This window comes from Pagrus pagrus (genome assembly GCF_965226575.1).
Source record: "Pagrus pagrus genome assembly, chromosome: 14".
NCBI classification, from domain to species: Eukaryota; Metazoa; Chordata; class Actinopteri; order Spariformes; family Sparidae; genus Pagrus; species Pagrus pagrus.
In genome coordinates, this window is record NC_140198.1 from 2,883,892 (window position 1) to 2,898,049 (window position 14,158).

At 43.0% G+C, this 14,158-nt stretch overlaps 1 protein-coding gene across 3 annotated transcripts in view; it reads right to left on the reverse strand.

Annotated features, from left to right (window-relative positions):
* Window positions 1–14,158, reverse strand: part of LOC311269387 (rho GTPase-activating protein 7) — a gene marked incomplete at its 5' end in the record, with an annotated part of 107,893 nt that overhangs the window by 18,672 nt on the left and 75,063 nt on the right. For 2 of the 3 annotated variants that reach the window (XM_084373517.1, XM_084373519.1), the window contains 10 exons: window positions 1,580–1,793; window positions 2,821–3,019; window positions 3,126–3,285; window positions 5,926–6,102; window positions 7,436–7,803; window positions 9,545–9,943; window positions 10,033–10,246; window positions 10,412–11,010; window positions 12,374–12,437; window positions 13,997–14,078. In XM_084373517.1, coding sequence (XP_084229643.1) covers window positions 1,580–1,793; window positions 2,821–3,019; window positions 3,126–3,285; window positions 5,926–6,102; window positions 7,436–7,803; window positions 9,545–9,943; window positions 10,033–10,246; window positions 10,412–11,010; window positions 12,374–12,437; window positions 13,997–14,078 — 2,476 coding nt within the window. The remainder of the gene's footprint in view (window positions 1–1,579; window positions 1,794–2,820; window positions 3,020–3,125; window positions 3,286–5,925; window positions 6,103–7,435; window positions 7,804–9,544; window positions 9,944–10,032; window positions 10,247–10,411; window positions 11,011–12,373; window positions 12,438–13,996; window positions 14,079–14,158) is intronic. The other variant, XM_084373518.1, reaches the window with a different exon arrangement.

Here is a 14,158-nt window from a genome sequence, read left to right on the forward strand (position 1 = left end):
CAGCTCGAGAGCAGATAGAAAATATCTTTCATATCAGGGAGGGAAGCTGCGGCCAGATGGAAATCGGTGGAGGTTATGTAACGTGCTCTCAGTGTAAACTGTGCTGACAGCTTTTCATTACAGAGACAAAGTGTGTGCGTCTGTGTGTGTGTGTGTGTGTGTGTGTGTGTGTGCAGCTGGATCGGATCCAGAGGTGATGTCAACTGTGAGAACGAAAAGTTTGGAAACACGGCCTCTAATGAAGCAACAAAAGGAGGAAGAAAAACACGTTTCCATGGCAGCTAAATGCCGAGCGGCTGTGTGTGACGGCTAACACACACATTCTGACACACGCATCCATACCAAGGGTGAAGTCAGGATCCTTCAAAGGATCATACGAAGGGGTTTTGCATATTTTAAGAGCTGTAATGATTAATCGGCAGCTACTTTGATAATCAATATACACAATTTTTTAATCAAAATTCTGTTTTCTAGCTTTTTAAATGTGATTTTATTTCCTGCTTTCTTTACTCCACTATGACATTTAAGAACACAAGACATCTGAGGACGTCATCTTGCACTTTTGGAAACACTGATGGATAGTTTTCTTCATTTTAAAGACCAAACAACAAACTGATCAGTCGAGAAAATTATCAACAGTTTAATCGACAATGAAACTAATCATTTAATCACTATAGAGTCTGTAATCTTTACATTGATGGACTATTTTATAAACATTGGTATCCCACCTTCCATAGACCATAATCACACAGAGGCCATTTTCTTCTGACGTCACGCTCATGGTGGGAAGCTTAAATGTCGCACTGCTGTCAGAAAGTAACGTTAGATGGGAAGTTGCTGAATGCTAATGTTAGCTAATGCATTATCAGATATGTTGTTTTTTCATGATATACGGCCCGATGTCCATCCTGGTTTTCACCATCTACAATCAGGAAGCGGTGAAATGTTAACGATTCGTCAGATTACTTACGTTTATACAAGTTGCAAACCGGAACACAGCAGCACAACATTATCCCAACATCTGAGCTTCCCACCCTGAGCGGGACGTCGCAGGTAAATGGCCGCTGTGTGAATGTGGTCTATTCATTTCAGTATCTTATAAAACTTATAAAAAAACAGCTTGTAGAGATTTGAAACTTAATCTGAAATCAGTGAGAACTGCGTGAGTTTTATTTGTTTCTAGGGGATCATTCTTAAAACCACCCTTCGTGATGTGTTCAAGGACACGTGGAAGTGATGAAAAGCACAGCACTGATGAGAAAATAAACTCCAGATGAAGTATCACAAAAACAATGTGCAGTTAATGAGCTAAGACTTGGACAAGTGTTTGAGTTGTTATGATTGTTTTGTTCTTTAGTCCAACAAAACCAAAATCAAATTAAAGTGAGACAGAGTGTGGACTCCACACCTCACAGCAGAGGGATTATGTAACTGCTGCTGACACTTATGTAACCGTGAAAATGTGGGTCAACCCATTTCCATCTTTTACAGAGATGTTTGCTGAAGTTGAATTCCATCCTTGAGCTTGTTAACAGAATAAATCAGAGGCAACGTGACGGCGTCTGTGGCCTCAGCTCACCGCGGTGCGTTGGCGTCTCTCTTCAGGGTGTTGAGGTGGAAAAGCGACGGCGCCAGACAAACGGCGATGTTGGTCGGGGTCATTTGGTTCTCGTCCACGCAGGCCACCACGTCCCGCAGGAAGAACAGCAGCGTCCGCAGCGCCTCCCTGTTCTCGTCAGGAAGCAGCAAGATGGCCGCCTGAGCTGCGACCAGCTGCTGATCCTTTGGAAAATCTAAAAAACAGAAAGCTAACCAGTTAATATTTTAAGCCCTTGAACTCTTCATATCCCTAAAGTCTGTACAACATATGCAGGTCAATAAACCATGAGAAGTAATAAAAGTATTGTAATCATGAAAAAAAAAAAGAAATTCTGGAGAAAAAGAACTCAGACAAAAAGTTTTGGTGGTAGTAAAAAAAACAAACCCTTAATGAGGTACACTAAAATATATAAATGACAAGTTGTCCTGCAAAAAACTTCTTTTTCACACATAAAAATACAGATTTCTCCTAAAATGTTATGCATGAAACTGAGATCCAACAGTAGCACTTTTAAGTATCCCGATTTTTTTTTTTTCCCAGAGGATTTTTTTTGTTATGTGTGAAATGGAGTGAAAACGACAAATATTTTATGAAAACCAAACATTTTGGTAGGAGAAAAAAAGTTTTGGGGAAAAAAAACGTTTTTAAAAAAAAAAAAGTTTTGTTGCGAGGGGAAATACAAATTCACACATGGAGCATTTTTTTATTTCACACATGAAAGAAAAAAAATCCTTCAAAATCAGGATTTTTCAACAAAAAGAAAAATGAATTCCTGAAAATTTTCTTGGTTTCACACAAAGAAAAATCTTTTTTTTTTTTTTTTTTACAAGTTTTGGTCGTAGAAACAAAATTTTCCAGAAGATTTTTTTAAAAAAAACATGTGAAACTGAGTAAAAAGAAAAGAAAAAAAAACAAAATCAGGATTTTTCTTTCATTTGTGAAACAGCATGAAAAAAACGTTTTGTCAGAATTTTTTTTGTAGAAAAATTGTGATTTTGTTTTCGGTAGGAGAAAAAAAAAATGAAAACAAAAATGATTTTTTTCTACAAAAGAAGAAGAAAAACATTCTAACAAAACTTTTTTTTTCATGTGGTTTCAACAAAAAAAAGTGTGAAAAAGTTTTGACAGGAGAAACAAAAACAGATTTAGAAAAATGAGCCTTACATGTTTCATACATGAATAAAACTACATAAATAATGATAAGTGTAGTAACTGCTCACATTGGTAAATGTGCAGGAAGGACTCGCAGAGTTTGCTGGTGAAGACGGGTTCAGGCAGGTCTCTGAAGTACTGCTTCACCATGTCGGCCACGTCGAAAGCAGACTGAGTGTCGTATGAAACGCCGTCTGGGTCGGACTCCACCAGCTCACGGAGGTACTGGATACGAGACTTCACCCCTGACTTCCGGAAAAGACCCACCTGGGGGACAACACAACACCAATTAAATCCCAACAGAAGAGTCTTATTGGTGGTATTAAGGATTCGAATTAAAAGAATGCTACAATGACATTTATTTCAATCACACCTGGTCCAGACACTCGGTCCTCAGGTAGACCAGGGCTCTGAGGATGCTGGGAGGAAGAGGCTCTCCTGTCTGCTGGACGCTGACGAGCAGAGGAAGCCCAAAGACCCGCCGCCCTTTCACCTCCACCGCCTTGGTCTTCCTCAGCGGTTTAGGAACAGTCCTACAGGTGACAGAGAAAATCTCAGTCCTCCAATTTTTAGCAAACAATCAAACGGCACTGAGGAAACAGTCAGAAAATTAAAGTATGCTCAGAAATTGTTTTGCAGCTCTCGAGGGAGTTTACAATCTTAACCAGTCGAGTGTATAAAAATGCTCAACTTGGCTGCTGTTGGATGTGTTTCCTTTTGAAGGAAGAGCCAAATAAACACTTTTTGATTACATAAGTCCCCAGTGATCGCTAAAATGTGTTCGCCATTCAAATCAGCTCTGCAGGAAAAACATGCAGGCTTGGAGAAGAAACGGACGTCGATCAAAGAGATTGTACTTCTGGAAAGACTGTTCTGAACTTTTTCTCATGTTTCTCAACATTTTAACCATTAATAAGACGACTTAGCAGTAATACTAATTTTTTTGTTTTCTTTTCTTTTGGACACTTACATCGGTCCAGATGTGGGGGACGCAAAAAAGTCTAGTTTTTTGAAAACTGCACAGAACGCTGAAATGCTTTTTAGCTTTTAACTCTGTGAAGCTGCAGGGCAGAGTGCACTCTGGCTAAATGTGCAGTCTTGTAATAGTCATGTTTAATAAGAGGGATCCAAAGCACTCCAACAATCAGTAATGAAATCTCTTCTCTACTTTGCTCATCAGCCTAAAAGTTACATGGTAGCTCTGTAAGTGCACAGTCACAAAGAGAGAATGTTAGCACAGATGCACTCTAAGTGCTTTTCAGACCTCTTTCCGGTTTTTCTTCTATATTTAACAGCAGCTCTTTTTGAGGGAAGAGTCTAAGTATCAACCGTCCCAATCAGTGGCTAATTGCTGTTGCTAAATTATCTAATACTTGTTTTGGCATCAGTAATTAAATCACTGAGATGACAACAGCTGATTGTTGAAGCCTGAAGAGATTTCCTTCTGATTGCTGGAGTATGTGGTCAAGACGTGACTGTTTCAGTTTTAGTCCATCTTTTGATTTAAATGTTTTGGATCCAGCCCATCATCAATGTTATGTTGTGTTTATATACGTATATATATATTATTATTATGAATTAATCTTTGCTATCATACAGTATGTTGGATTCATATTATCTAGGGCTTTTTCCCATTCAACCCAGAACATTTTTCTAATTTGACGGGTTTACCGATCCGGTTTAAAGCCTCCTGAAGACTTCAGACTCATCAGGGGCCGCCCCGATAATATCAAACATGTTTGATATTTACAGTTGAAATCGGGATGATTACATCCGTACTTTCAAACCACAACAACCAACGAGAGATGCATCCTGGAGCAGCATACTGACACAATTTACTTGGATGATACAAAAGTACATTATTTGTACTGGATACTACCTGCTCAACTTCAACTTTCAACTCATGAGATTGCACTACAACTAAATCCTCCTTACATCAGCCTAAAAACTCTAAACAACTCAACAGTAATGTAACTCAACATACATGTACTTTGTGGGGTGAAAGAAGACGATGTGTTGAGGTGAAGGAACAGGAGTCATTTGCACTTCAGAGTGTGTGTTCATTCAAATCTCCTCCTTTGTTGAAACAAATTATAACTCAATATTTTCTTCTTTTTATCCTTGGAGGTGAGGTCTCACATGATTTCTGTTCATTTTTCCTCCCTTTCATGTGATTCAAGTCTAAACTCTGTTAAATGGAGCGGTATGAAATGCTAAACCTGCAGGTAACCTCCCTGGTGCCGCAGAGCGACTGTTACGCCATGTTTGATCCTGAAAATTAAAAGACGAATATCCACGAGGAGTCGTTTCAGGAGGGTTTTCTGTTCGACGCCCGGTTCCCACATTCAGCCTTATCTCACTGAGCATAACAACCTCGGCAAAAAAGCTAACTGGTTTTCCACCAAAGCAGAAAACAAGAAGGTCATGTGTTTTCTCAGAACACATTAGTAAATACAAACGTTAAGCAGGGGAAACAAGCAGGATATCGAAATGTTTTATTATTCTCAAAAAATGAATTTGTCTCAATTTTGCATGAGGGCTTATTGCACCAACAGTGTAGGAGGCGACGCACTGATCTCGTTAAATCCATCTACGTCAATAAAAACTGCGTTTAAAACAGACACCGTTTGATCTCAGCCGTCTGCAAACTCAATTCGAAGACAGTCTGTGTCCCTTCTCCTCCTGCTAGTACTGCTGTGTCTCTTAGGGCTTGTCCTCTTCATAATTATAAGATAAAGCACGAAAGTTGCTTTAAAAGTAAAAAAAAAAAAAGTCTAATGCGAGTTTAACAAGCGAGCAGAGAGGAACTTCCCTCTGATTTGCCAGGATTACAGACTCATGGTGAGGCACTCGTACTCCTTCCTTGGGTTGTTTATTCCTCTTGAAGCATGCTGTTGTTGTTTTACGCCGAGGCAAGGTTGCACCTGAGCCATGAATAATGAATGAATCCTCTGAACAGGCTGCCTGAAATATTTACCCTCGGCCCACCCACCTGCCCTCCTTTCCACAGTGGTTTCCTTGATACGTTTCTCCATGCAGCTGTGCAGGAGCAACAAATCTGGGAATACTTTCTACAGCTTATTTTTTGCTTCTCACTTTCCCACACCTCTGCTGAACCCTCGTGAAATCACCCCAAAAACTTCACTGAACCTCCGTCCTTTCGCACTTCTTACCAGTTCCAGCCCTGTTTGCTGGACGGGGAGTATTTGTCCATGAGAGCGGTGAGTTTGAGCAGGGAGAGTTTCTGCAGCAGTAGGAACTGGGAGACGGACTGGTTCTCTACTCCTGGACTGGTGGGTAGGGAGGGCAGGCTCTGCTCGCTGGACCAGTGCAGCTGCTGGCTCACTCTGCTGGAAATGCAGACACACAAAAAGTGCCAGTTTTAACAAGAGAAATAGGAACTAATCATGCTGCAGAGTTCACAAACACATTCTTCAAGAAAATAAGCGTAGTTACTCAGATCGTTTTACTGAAAATATTAAGTTATTGGATTAAAATGACGTTGTTTTCTGTTGTAACTACATGTTAAGATCTCTAGATGCCCTAATAAAAGAGATCCATGTGCATAAAGAAGAAGTGAAGCTGCTGCTCTGCAGTTAATCCATCCCGAGGGAGCAGTGGGCACCCAGGGACCAACTCCAGATCTTAGCAAGTGCCTTTGCTCAAGGTGGAGATTCAACCTATTTGTGCATGTTTTTGATGGTGGGGAAAACCGGAGAACTCGGAGAAAACCCACTCAAGCACGGGGAGAACATGCAGGCCGTCCCCCAGTGGGATTCGAAGGACCTTCTTGGAGGTGAGAGACCGGTGTTAGCATCCAGAGTGGAGGGAAAGTTTAGCAGAGGAGTTGTCAGGTGGCAGTAAACGTACCGTACAGGTTACAGTCTGACCACGAACCAACTCTGCAGCTGCTCGATACACAAGACGAACTTCTGTCGGAGTGCCAGCGTTCACTATCCCTGCTAATATTCATGCTATTGCTTTGCTAAGATTTCAATCAATGAATCAATTTCAATGTATCCAGAAGTTGAGGTTAATAAGTGCTGGACTGACGGACGTCCCCGTCAAAGCCACCGTGTTATTGCGGCACAGTGCACATCCAGACACACGTAATTGGGCGCCTATATTAAAACTAAGCCTGTAAAACATTCAGAGCTGAGAATGAGAAACAAGCGGCGTCCTTCAGCACACACTGATGATGTGGCTGACTCTACATTTCAGGAGAGGCTTCATAACTTTTTATTGCTCTATATATGAGAACAAATGCAACAACTAAGACGTATAAAAGCAGCTCCATAAAGAGACGATCAAACCTGTTCACCATGAGGCTGCTGCTTTTATCTTAAGTGCCTCACAGTGGCTCCACCTTCACTCTGGTTGATGCCTGAAGGAATAAACCCCTCCAGCCGTCATTAGGGCTCATTTACAAATGTCCGGAGCAATTAAAAGTGTCCACTAATGAGTTTGTATTTCCACAACCTGAATTTTGATGCCAGAACAGAAATTGGCTTTCAACTGAGGAAGTTAAATGTCACCGCAATGTTATTGAGTTTTCTGTGTCGACTTTCTCTTTAATGATCTGTTTTTACCGCTTTGACTTATATTGCTTGTGAAATATGATATGCCCTATAAATAAAACTTGATATAACTTCTTTAATAGTGTTACACTCCAAGCTTCCTCACCTGCTCCTGGGTTGTGGCGATCTCCTCTCCGGCTCCTCGCCGTTCACCGGTACCTTCTCACGGCTCTCCGCCTCCTCCTCCTCCTCCTCCTCCTGCGTCTCCTCCGGATGCTGCACCTCCAGGTGGATGTGGCTGGGGGAGGAGGGGCGAGGGGAGGCGGCTGAGGAGCCGTGGGCAGGCGAGTCCTGGGAGGAAGAAGGGGAAGACGAGGAGGAGGAGGAGGACGTAGAGGAGGAGGAACCTCTCTGAAAGTCGTCCTCGGATAGATTTTCAGACCAGGTGGAGACGAGTTGCTGGAGGTCGCTGATTCTCTCCAAAACGCTGTCCAGAGCCGAGAAAACGTCTTCGCCCGCCAACAGTCGACTCATCTGAGAGAGGGCAGCAGAAATTAGGGAAAAAATGAAAGGAAGCTTTCATCAAATGAGGAACTTCACGCTACACTAAACATTTTAAAAGTTGACTGATTACCTCAGAAAATCAGTTTTTTTGAGAAAACGAGTTTCCTAGATTTTTTCAGAATAAAGTCACTTTGTCAGATTTTACAGTTTACCAAACTAGACTGACAAAAAGTAAGTAAAGTACGTGACAAGAAGAAGAGAAAACAGGACAAATTCATTTTTTTGACAGTGCTGTATGCATCCTTTAAACTTTCTCTTCAGATGGCTGAGTCAGCAGACTTTAGGACTTTGATTGCCATACGTCACTTTTTGGAGGAAAGGTTTAACACTCAGTTTCAGGAGTAAAAGAAATATAACTGGTTCCTTAAAAGCCATTACCTAATCACTTCTATCATATTTTATGTCAACTTTTACTTCCATGGCTGCCATCTTCTTGTCACAGAGGGTTCCAACTTTTCCCCCCAAATGGCTGCTCCTCTCCTCCAGACAGAAACACTTCTGAGGTGAAGATGATTAATATACTGCGAGTAGTCGGAGATGATTGTACAGCTTCAATCTAAAGATGGAGTTTGATACGAGCACTCACAAAATGATTCCCGGATTTATGGGAAAACTCCATATGGTGCTGAGCTAAGCAGAATCACTGTCCTTTATTGAATAACCTGTCTTTTTATTTGACTTTATTTTAAGGGGGTTTTATCTTTTCTTTAGCCGAGAGGCAGCAGAGCCAAAGAGACACAGAGAGGCTGCTCCTGATGTTGTGTTTGATATGTATTTGATTGGTGAAGCACCAAAACCTTTACCAAAGGGCACAGATGGCATAATTCACAAAATAACCATAATCGTACATGTTGATCCTGAACGGCGACTATTCAGTTACTTTACAAAGTCATCATTTTACTGTTCGTCTCTCTCTGACCTGTTCTGTCATTTCTGGAACAAATCCACAAACGAAATATAAGAAATAACTGCAGTAAATCTGGGCCGTTAAATTTGATCCTCCAACATAGTGACGGCTCACGGACAGACTCACTTCAACAGAGGTCACCTGTTGTTAAACAGAGCAACTCCCCTCTGCATTGTCATTGTTCCTCCAGCTAGAAGGAGCTTCGTTCCCAGATGTTTAAGTTACAAGCCAGACACCACTGTTCAGGACTGTGTTTCCACATTATAAGTGTGAAACCACTGGATACTTTTAACGAGACGTCTGGACATTTTCAAGATGTGCTTGTGGCACCAGAACCAGTTATTTTAAATGTTATATACCTGTATTAAATATTCCTAACTAAAGGCCTAGACACCTGTTCATATTGCCGTGTATTTGTTAGTATCATATGTAATATAATCAGTATAAACTGTTTTAAAGGATTGAAACTGTTAATATCCCTCGATGCTTCAAAGGAACCGCATGTCGTCCGCCTACACGGTGTTACCTGTTCCTAAATGGATGACTAGAAAACTGGGAGGAAAAACAAGAAAATAAAGTTGTTTAATATTTTGGATTCTGTGTCTTTTGTGTGTTTTTGTCTGCGCAGTTATCCCCGTTTGAACAAGTTAGTGGGTCAATGATGCAGCGTCTCTTCAGAGACATGTTTGGTGTTGCACTTGTGTGAAACGTCCTGGGAGAGTAAATGTTTGAAGCATAAATAAAGGAGAAGTTAGACCAGACTTCCACACCTACATACATCTGTGCAACAGTCTTGTGACCCACCTCTGACTCCTCGCCCATCCGTTCTGCATCGCTGACGCTCCCTCCGCTGCCGCCGTCGCTTCCAGACAGCTGCTGGTCGTCGGGCACGTTGTCGTAGATGCTCAGCCGGTGCTCCAGCGCAGCGAGCGGACTGGGGACGTCACAGGAGGAAGAGGACGAGGGGTCCTGGTCACCGGTGGCCAGCGATGACGTGCCATGGCGGACGCTGTGTCGCCCCCGGAAACCGTGGAAGCTCCCGGTCCTCCAGTTGACGTTGGTGTTGTCGATGATGGGGGACAGGATGGCGTGTTTGTGTGCGAGGGAGGTGGGGAAGGTCCCCGGTTTGTGTCCGTGGGGGATCTGGAAGACCAGACTCTCGTGGAGGCTGTTGTTGTTGTTGTTGATCTGGTTCCTGTAGTCCTGAGAGGGAGAAGAGACGGATGAGAGGAGGTTTAACAGAAAGGTACTTATTGTAGATCTGATAATAAGGCCTCATGTTTGTAACTGACCTCTGTTCCTGGATGGTTCTGGTTGCTCCGGGTCGTTCCACCGCCGACCCCGACACCACTGTTGGAGCGTTTGCAGTTACTCCTGACCCGCGTGACCGGGCTGGGCGTGCTGACAGTGCTGCTGCTCTCCGACTGGCTGTTACTGCTGCTGCTGCTGATGGTGTGAGTGGACGAGGGCGAGGAGGACTCCCGGCTGCCGGGTCGAACCTGCAGACTGGAGACATTCAGGGAGAGAGAGCTCCACAGTTAGAGCTGCACAGGGAACGGTGTGTAGTTGAAGCAATAACTAGTAAAAGATACAGGTTAGAGTCTGTGATCGTTCTGGAAACAGCTTTAAAACTGTCTTTGTTTCTGAAAGATTACAATCCACAGTCCTCACCTTGACGGGCAGTGCAGCCTCTCCATCCTCTCCTCCTCCTGGCCCAGGACCGGCCTGCTGACGACATGCCGACTCCTGCTGCTGTGAGCAGAAGGGAGGAGGCCGGTCGATCCCCTCAGCCTCAGTTTCTCCATCTTCTTCAGCAAACTGGTGCCCTTCTTCCTGGGCGGTTTGTCTGGGAAGCAGCCTTCGGCCTCCTGACTCATGCTGGACGATCCTCCACCACTTCCACAGGGGGAGGGCGGTCCACTGAACGAAGTGTCCAGGGACGTCTTGTTTGAGGAGGAGCAGCGTGAGGAGCTCCTGCTGGTCTCCTGGTCCGTGGTGCTGGCGGTAGCAGTAGCGGAGGTGTTTGCGGCGTCTCTGTGACTCTTGTGTCTGTCGTGGCCTTCGCTCTCGGTGCTGCTGGAGCTGTGGATGGAGCAGACGTCATGGTGGTCACCGACATCACACAGAGACACGTCCTGGGGTCCGGTCGGGCTGTCGGACAGGCGGAGGAAGTCCGCTGTCGACTTGAGGCGACGCCATCGTCGCGTCCGCCTGTCGTAGGTCCAGTTGGGGCTGATGGCACAGAAGTCTTCTACGTCACAGTCGTCTCCCTGGAAGAAGAAGAAGAAGGACGGTTCAGACGTACAGAAATCTGAGTGTGGCACAAATATTCAAACTAAATACACACCGACACTGATGTATGCAGGAGAGACATGTAGGCAAACACAATACACACAAACACAAACACTGAGGCCTGAAGTACACACAAACACAACGATGTTCACAATAATTTGTACCAGCATGAACATCACTATACATTCACACAAACATCACACTCTTCAGCATGTGGGCTAACTTTATATTCAGAATTTAAAATGTAGGATTGTGTCGAGTATAAAATCATTATTGCATTATGGGAAGTTGATATTAATTCTGCTTTTTCAGTCATTTCTCTCTATACAGAAGAAGTTTACATACATGTTACTTGTTCTGTAAATTTAAACTTTCGATTATTTTCAACTCTAGATCATCGTTTCTCAAACTTTTCACACCGTGTAGCACCTCAGAAAATATCAGGCCCCCCAAGTACCACCGTTACGACGTTATGATGACGTATCCTGACTGTTTCGTACCGTTTTCACTAAAGTTAAAAGATGTTTTTGTCAGTCGTCACTTTCAGTTTCAGCAGGACTGTTGGACATGTTCTTCATTTAAAGTCCTCACAGTCTGATTCTACCAGAATAAATGTTTAAATATTTTTAAAAACAAAAACTTTTCCAGAATTCAGTCAGATTCTTAAAAGTCAGAATAATGAAGGATGTCATGAAGAAAATGTGCGATAATGAGATGAAGAAATCTTATTTTGTTTACGATATTATCACGACATCTGTGTACATTTTGAAAAAGAAGCTCTCGGTCAAACTCATCTCAGCTTTGTTTATTGTGTGTTTTGTCTGTTTTTTACTCTAGTAGCAGCCACACGACAGCTAGCTAACTGCTAACTGCTGCTAACTGCAGTTTCTTCTTCTTTTTCAGTTGTATGGCGGTTGGCAGCCAGCGTTAAGGCTCATTACCACCACGCCTGATTGTTTTCACGATATTATTATATCATCATCACTGACAATATTGTCAGTTGTGTTGTATTTGTGTTGCAGGGACTTTGTTTCTCCACACTGTCGACATGCAGCCTGCGGGCTCAAATCTTATCACATCACGTAAACACAAAGGTGCAAACTGACGGCACTGAACATCGAGGCGTCTCAAACAAACACCAGCATTAATCCTCCTCACTTCACTTTTTCCTAGAAAGAGAAGTGAGGAGGAGGAGGAGGACTGATCAGCTGATATCAGTCAAAACCAAGTGAAGCTTAATGTGGAGATTTCCACGGTGCGACGCTCCCCGCGGCTCCGGCTCCTTCCTGCTGGAGCCTCCTGCTGCGTTTGAGTTTCTCGGTGTTTGCTTTCAACACTCACCCTGCGTTTTGATCTCCGCGGCTCCAGCCTCATTTCCACGCATTTGTTTAAAGTGCTTAATCTCCTGAGAGAGGAAGAAACAGTGGTTAGACTGGGAAGTGTCATTTAATAATAATCTTACACTGCCACACTGCGTCACACTTTCATCATTCATCATCATTATGCGGCGTATTAAACTCTCTGACGGATGCAAATGAGGCTCAATCCAACAGTGACAATCTGAAAATTACTGAAACTTTATGTGTTTAGAAAATCACATGTGATATGATACGACCAGGAGGCAGCGAGTTTAATCCCTGGACCAGCAGGATAAATCTGAAGAGACGGCAGCACTTCGATTTCCTCCTCATCACCACTGTTGTGGGGCCTTTGAGCAAGGCACCGAACCTGCAACTGCTCCAGTGCAGCATCATGTTGGCCACAGATCGATGAGTCGTTGTTGAGCAGGATGTTTCTATGAATCGTGTTTCTGTACTTTTACTCCATTACATTTTTTGGTAACTTTAGTTACTTTGCAGATCACAAACTGTAAATATATATAATAAATTGACTTTAATTTGCCTTGTCCTTTTAATACTTAAGTACATTTAATATCAGATACTTTTTAGACTTTTGATCGAGTACTGTTCATTCAGTACGTGTGACTTTCACTTTCACCAGAGACACATTTCAACACGATATCTTTACTTTTACTCAAGTATGACTTATGGTGAACTTGGCTTTTAGTAATGTAAACTTATTGGTATGAAGGCAACTGAAGGGACATAATGCAAACGCAGCTGTAAAGACTTTCATTGTACTAAAGTGAGCCTGGTCTCATCTACAAACCTCCTGTCAAGTTAAAGCACCATGTTCAAGTAAGACTTTACACCTCACTCACTTAATGACAAAGATTAAAGATTGTCACGTGGTGTTAGCTTGAACGGCGCCGCTGGTCGACCAGGTCGATCGCAGCGGCTCCACTGAGGTTTGTGTACTCAGCTGAGTCGGAGACTGCCGTGAAATTGCTGCAATTTTGTGGTGAATGCTGTTAAACTGTTGTGTTTTAGCTTGTTTTGAACTTTTCATATAGAAGCACTGATACATAATCGAGCTGGCGTGAACGGTATTTCATTTCTGTTTGTGTATGTAGGACGAGACGATGGAGTGACCCAGAAAGTCGAACCAACTTCCTCCACTGTACGTGAAATTCATGTTTTTGCCCTCTTGAACAGAAAATCATCAAACAGGGCCGAGTCAATTTTGCTGAAGGGTTCAAGTTAGAGGGTGTCGAACTCGAGGTTTATCTGATACCGTGAATATAATTCTTCATTTCCGTGATCTGACGGGTCAGCTGATAATAGTCATATCTTCTGTAACTCTCAAATATATATTTTCTTATTTATACAGGTTTTTAAATCCAGACCAACAAGATCTTTATAGTATTTTCTATCATTGATAAGGTTTGTGTGAAGTTTAAGAGGTCCAAATAACATAAAGACGTAAACCTATAATATAACGCAGTGACCACAGACTCTTATGAACTCTTCTCTGAAGACTGTAAAGGTTGTTTTTTCTGCTGCCTGTCTGTTCTGAGCTAAATGTGTTTATGTCCACACTTCCTGTGAAGCAGCCGCCTGTTACCTGCACAGCGAGTCGAGGGCATCCTTATCCAGGAAGTGGTGATCGCGCTTCGCCCACTCGATGTCGATGGGGAACCTGCAGTCTGACACGCCAAACAAGACACAGTGAAACAAAGAGTCGCTGCCTGAGATCATCTGTTGTATCATCTTGGCGTTGGCCGCG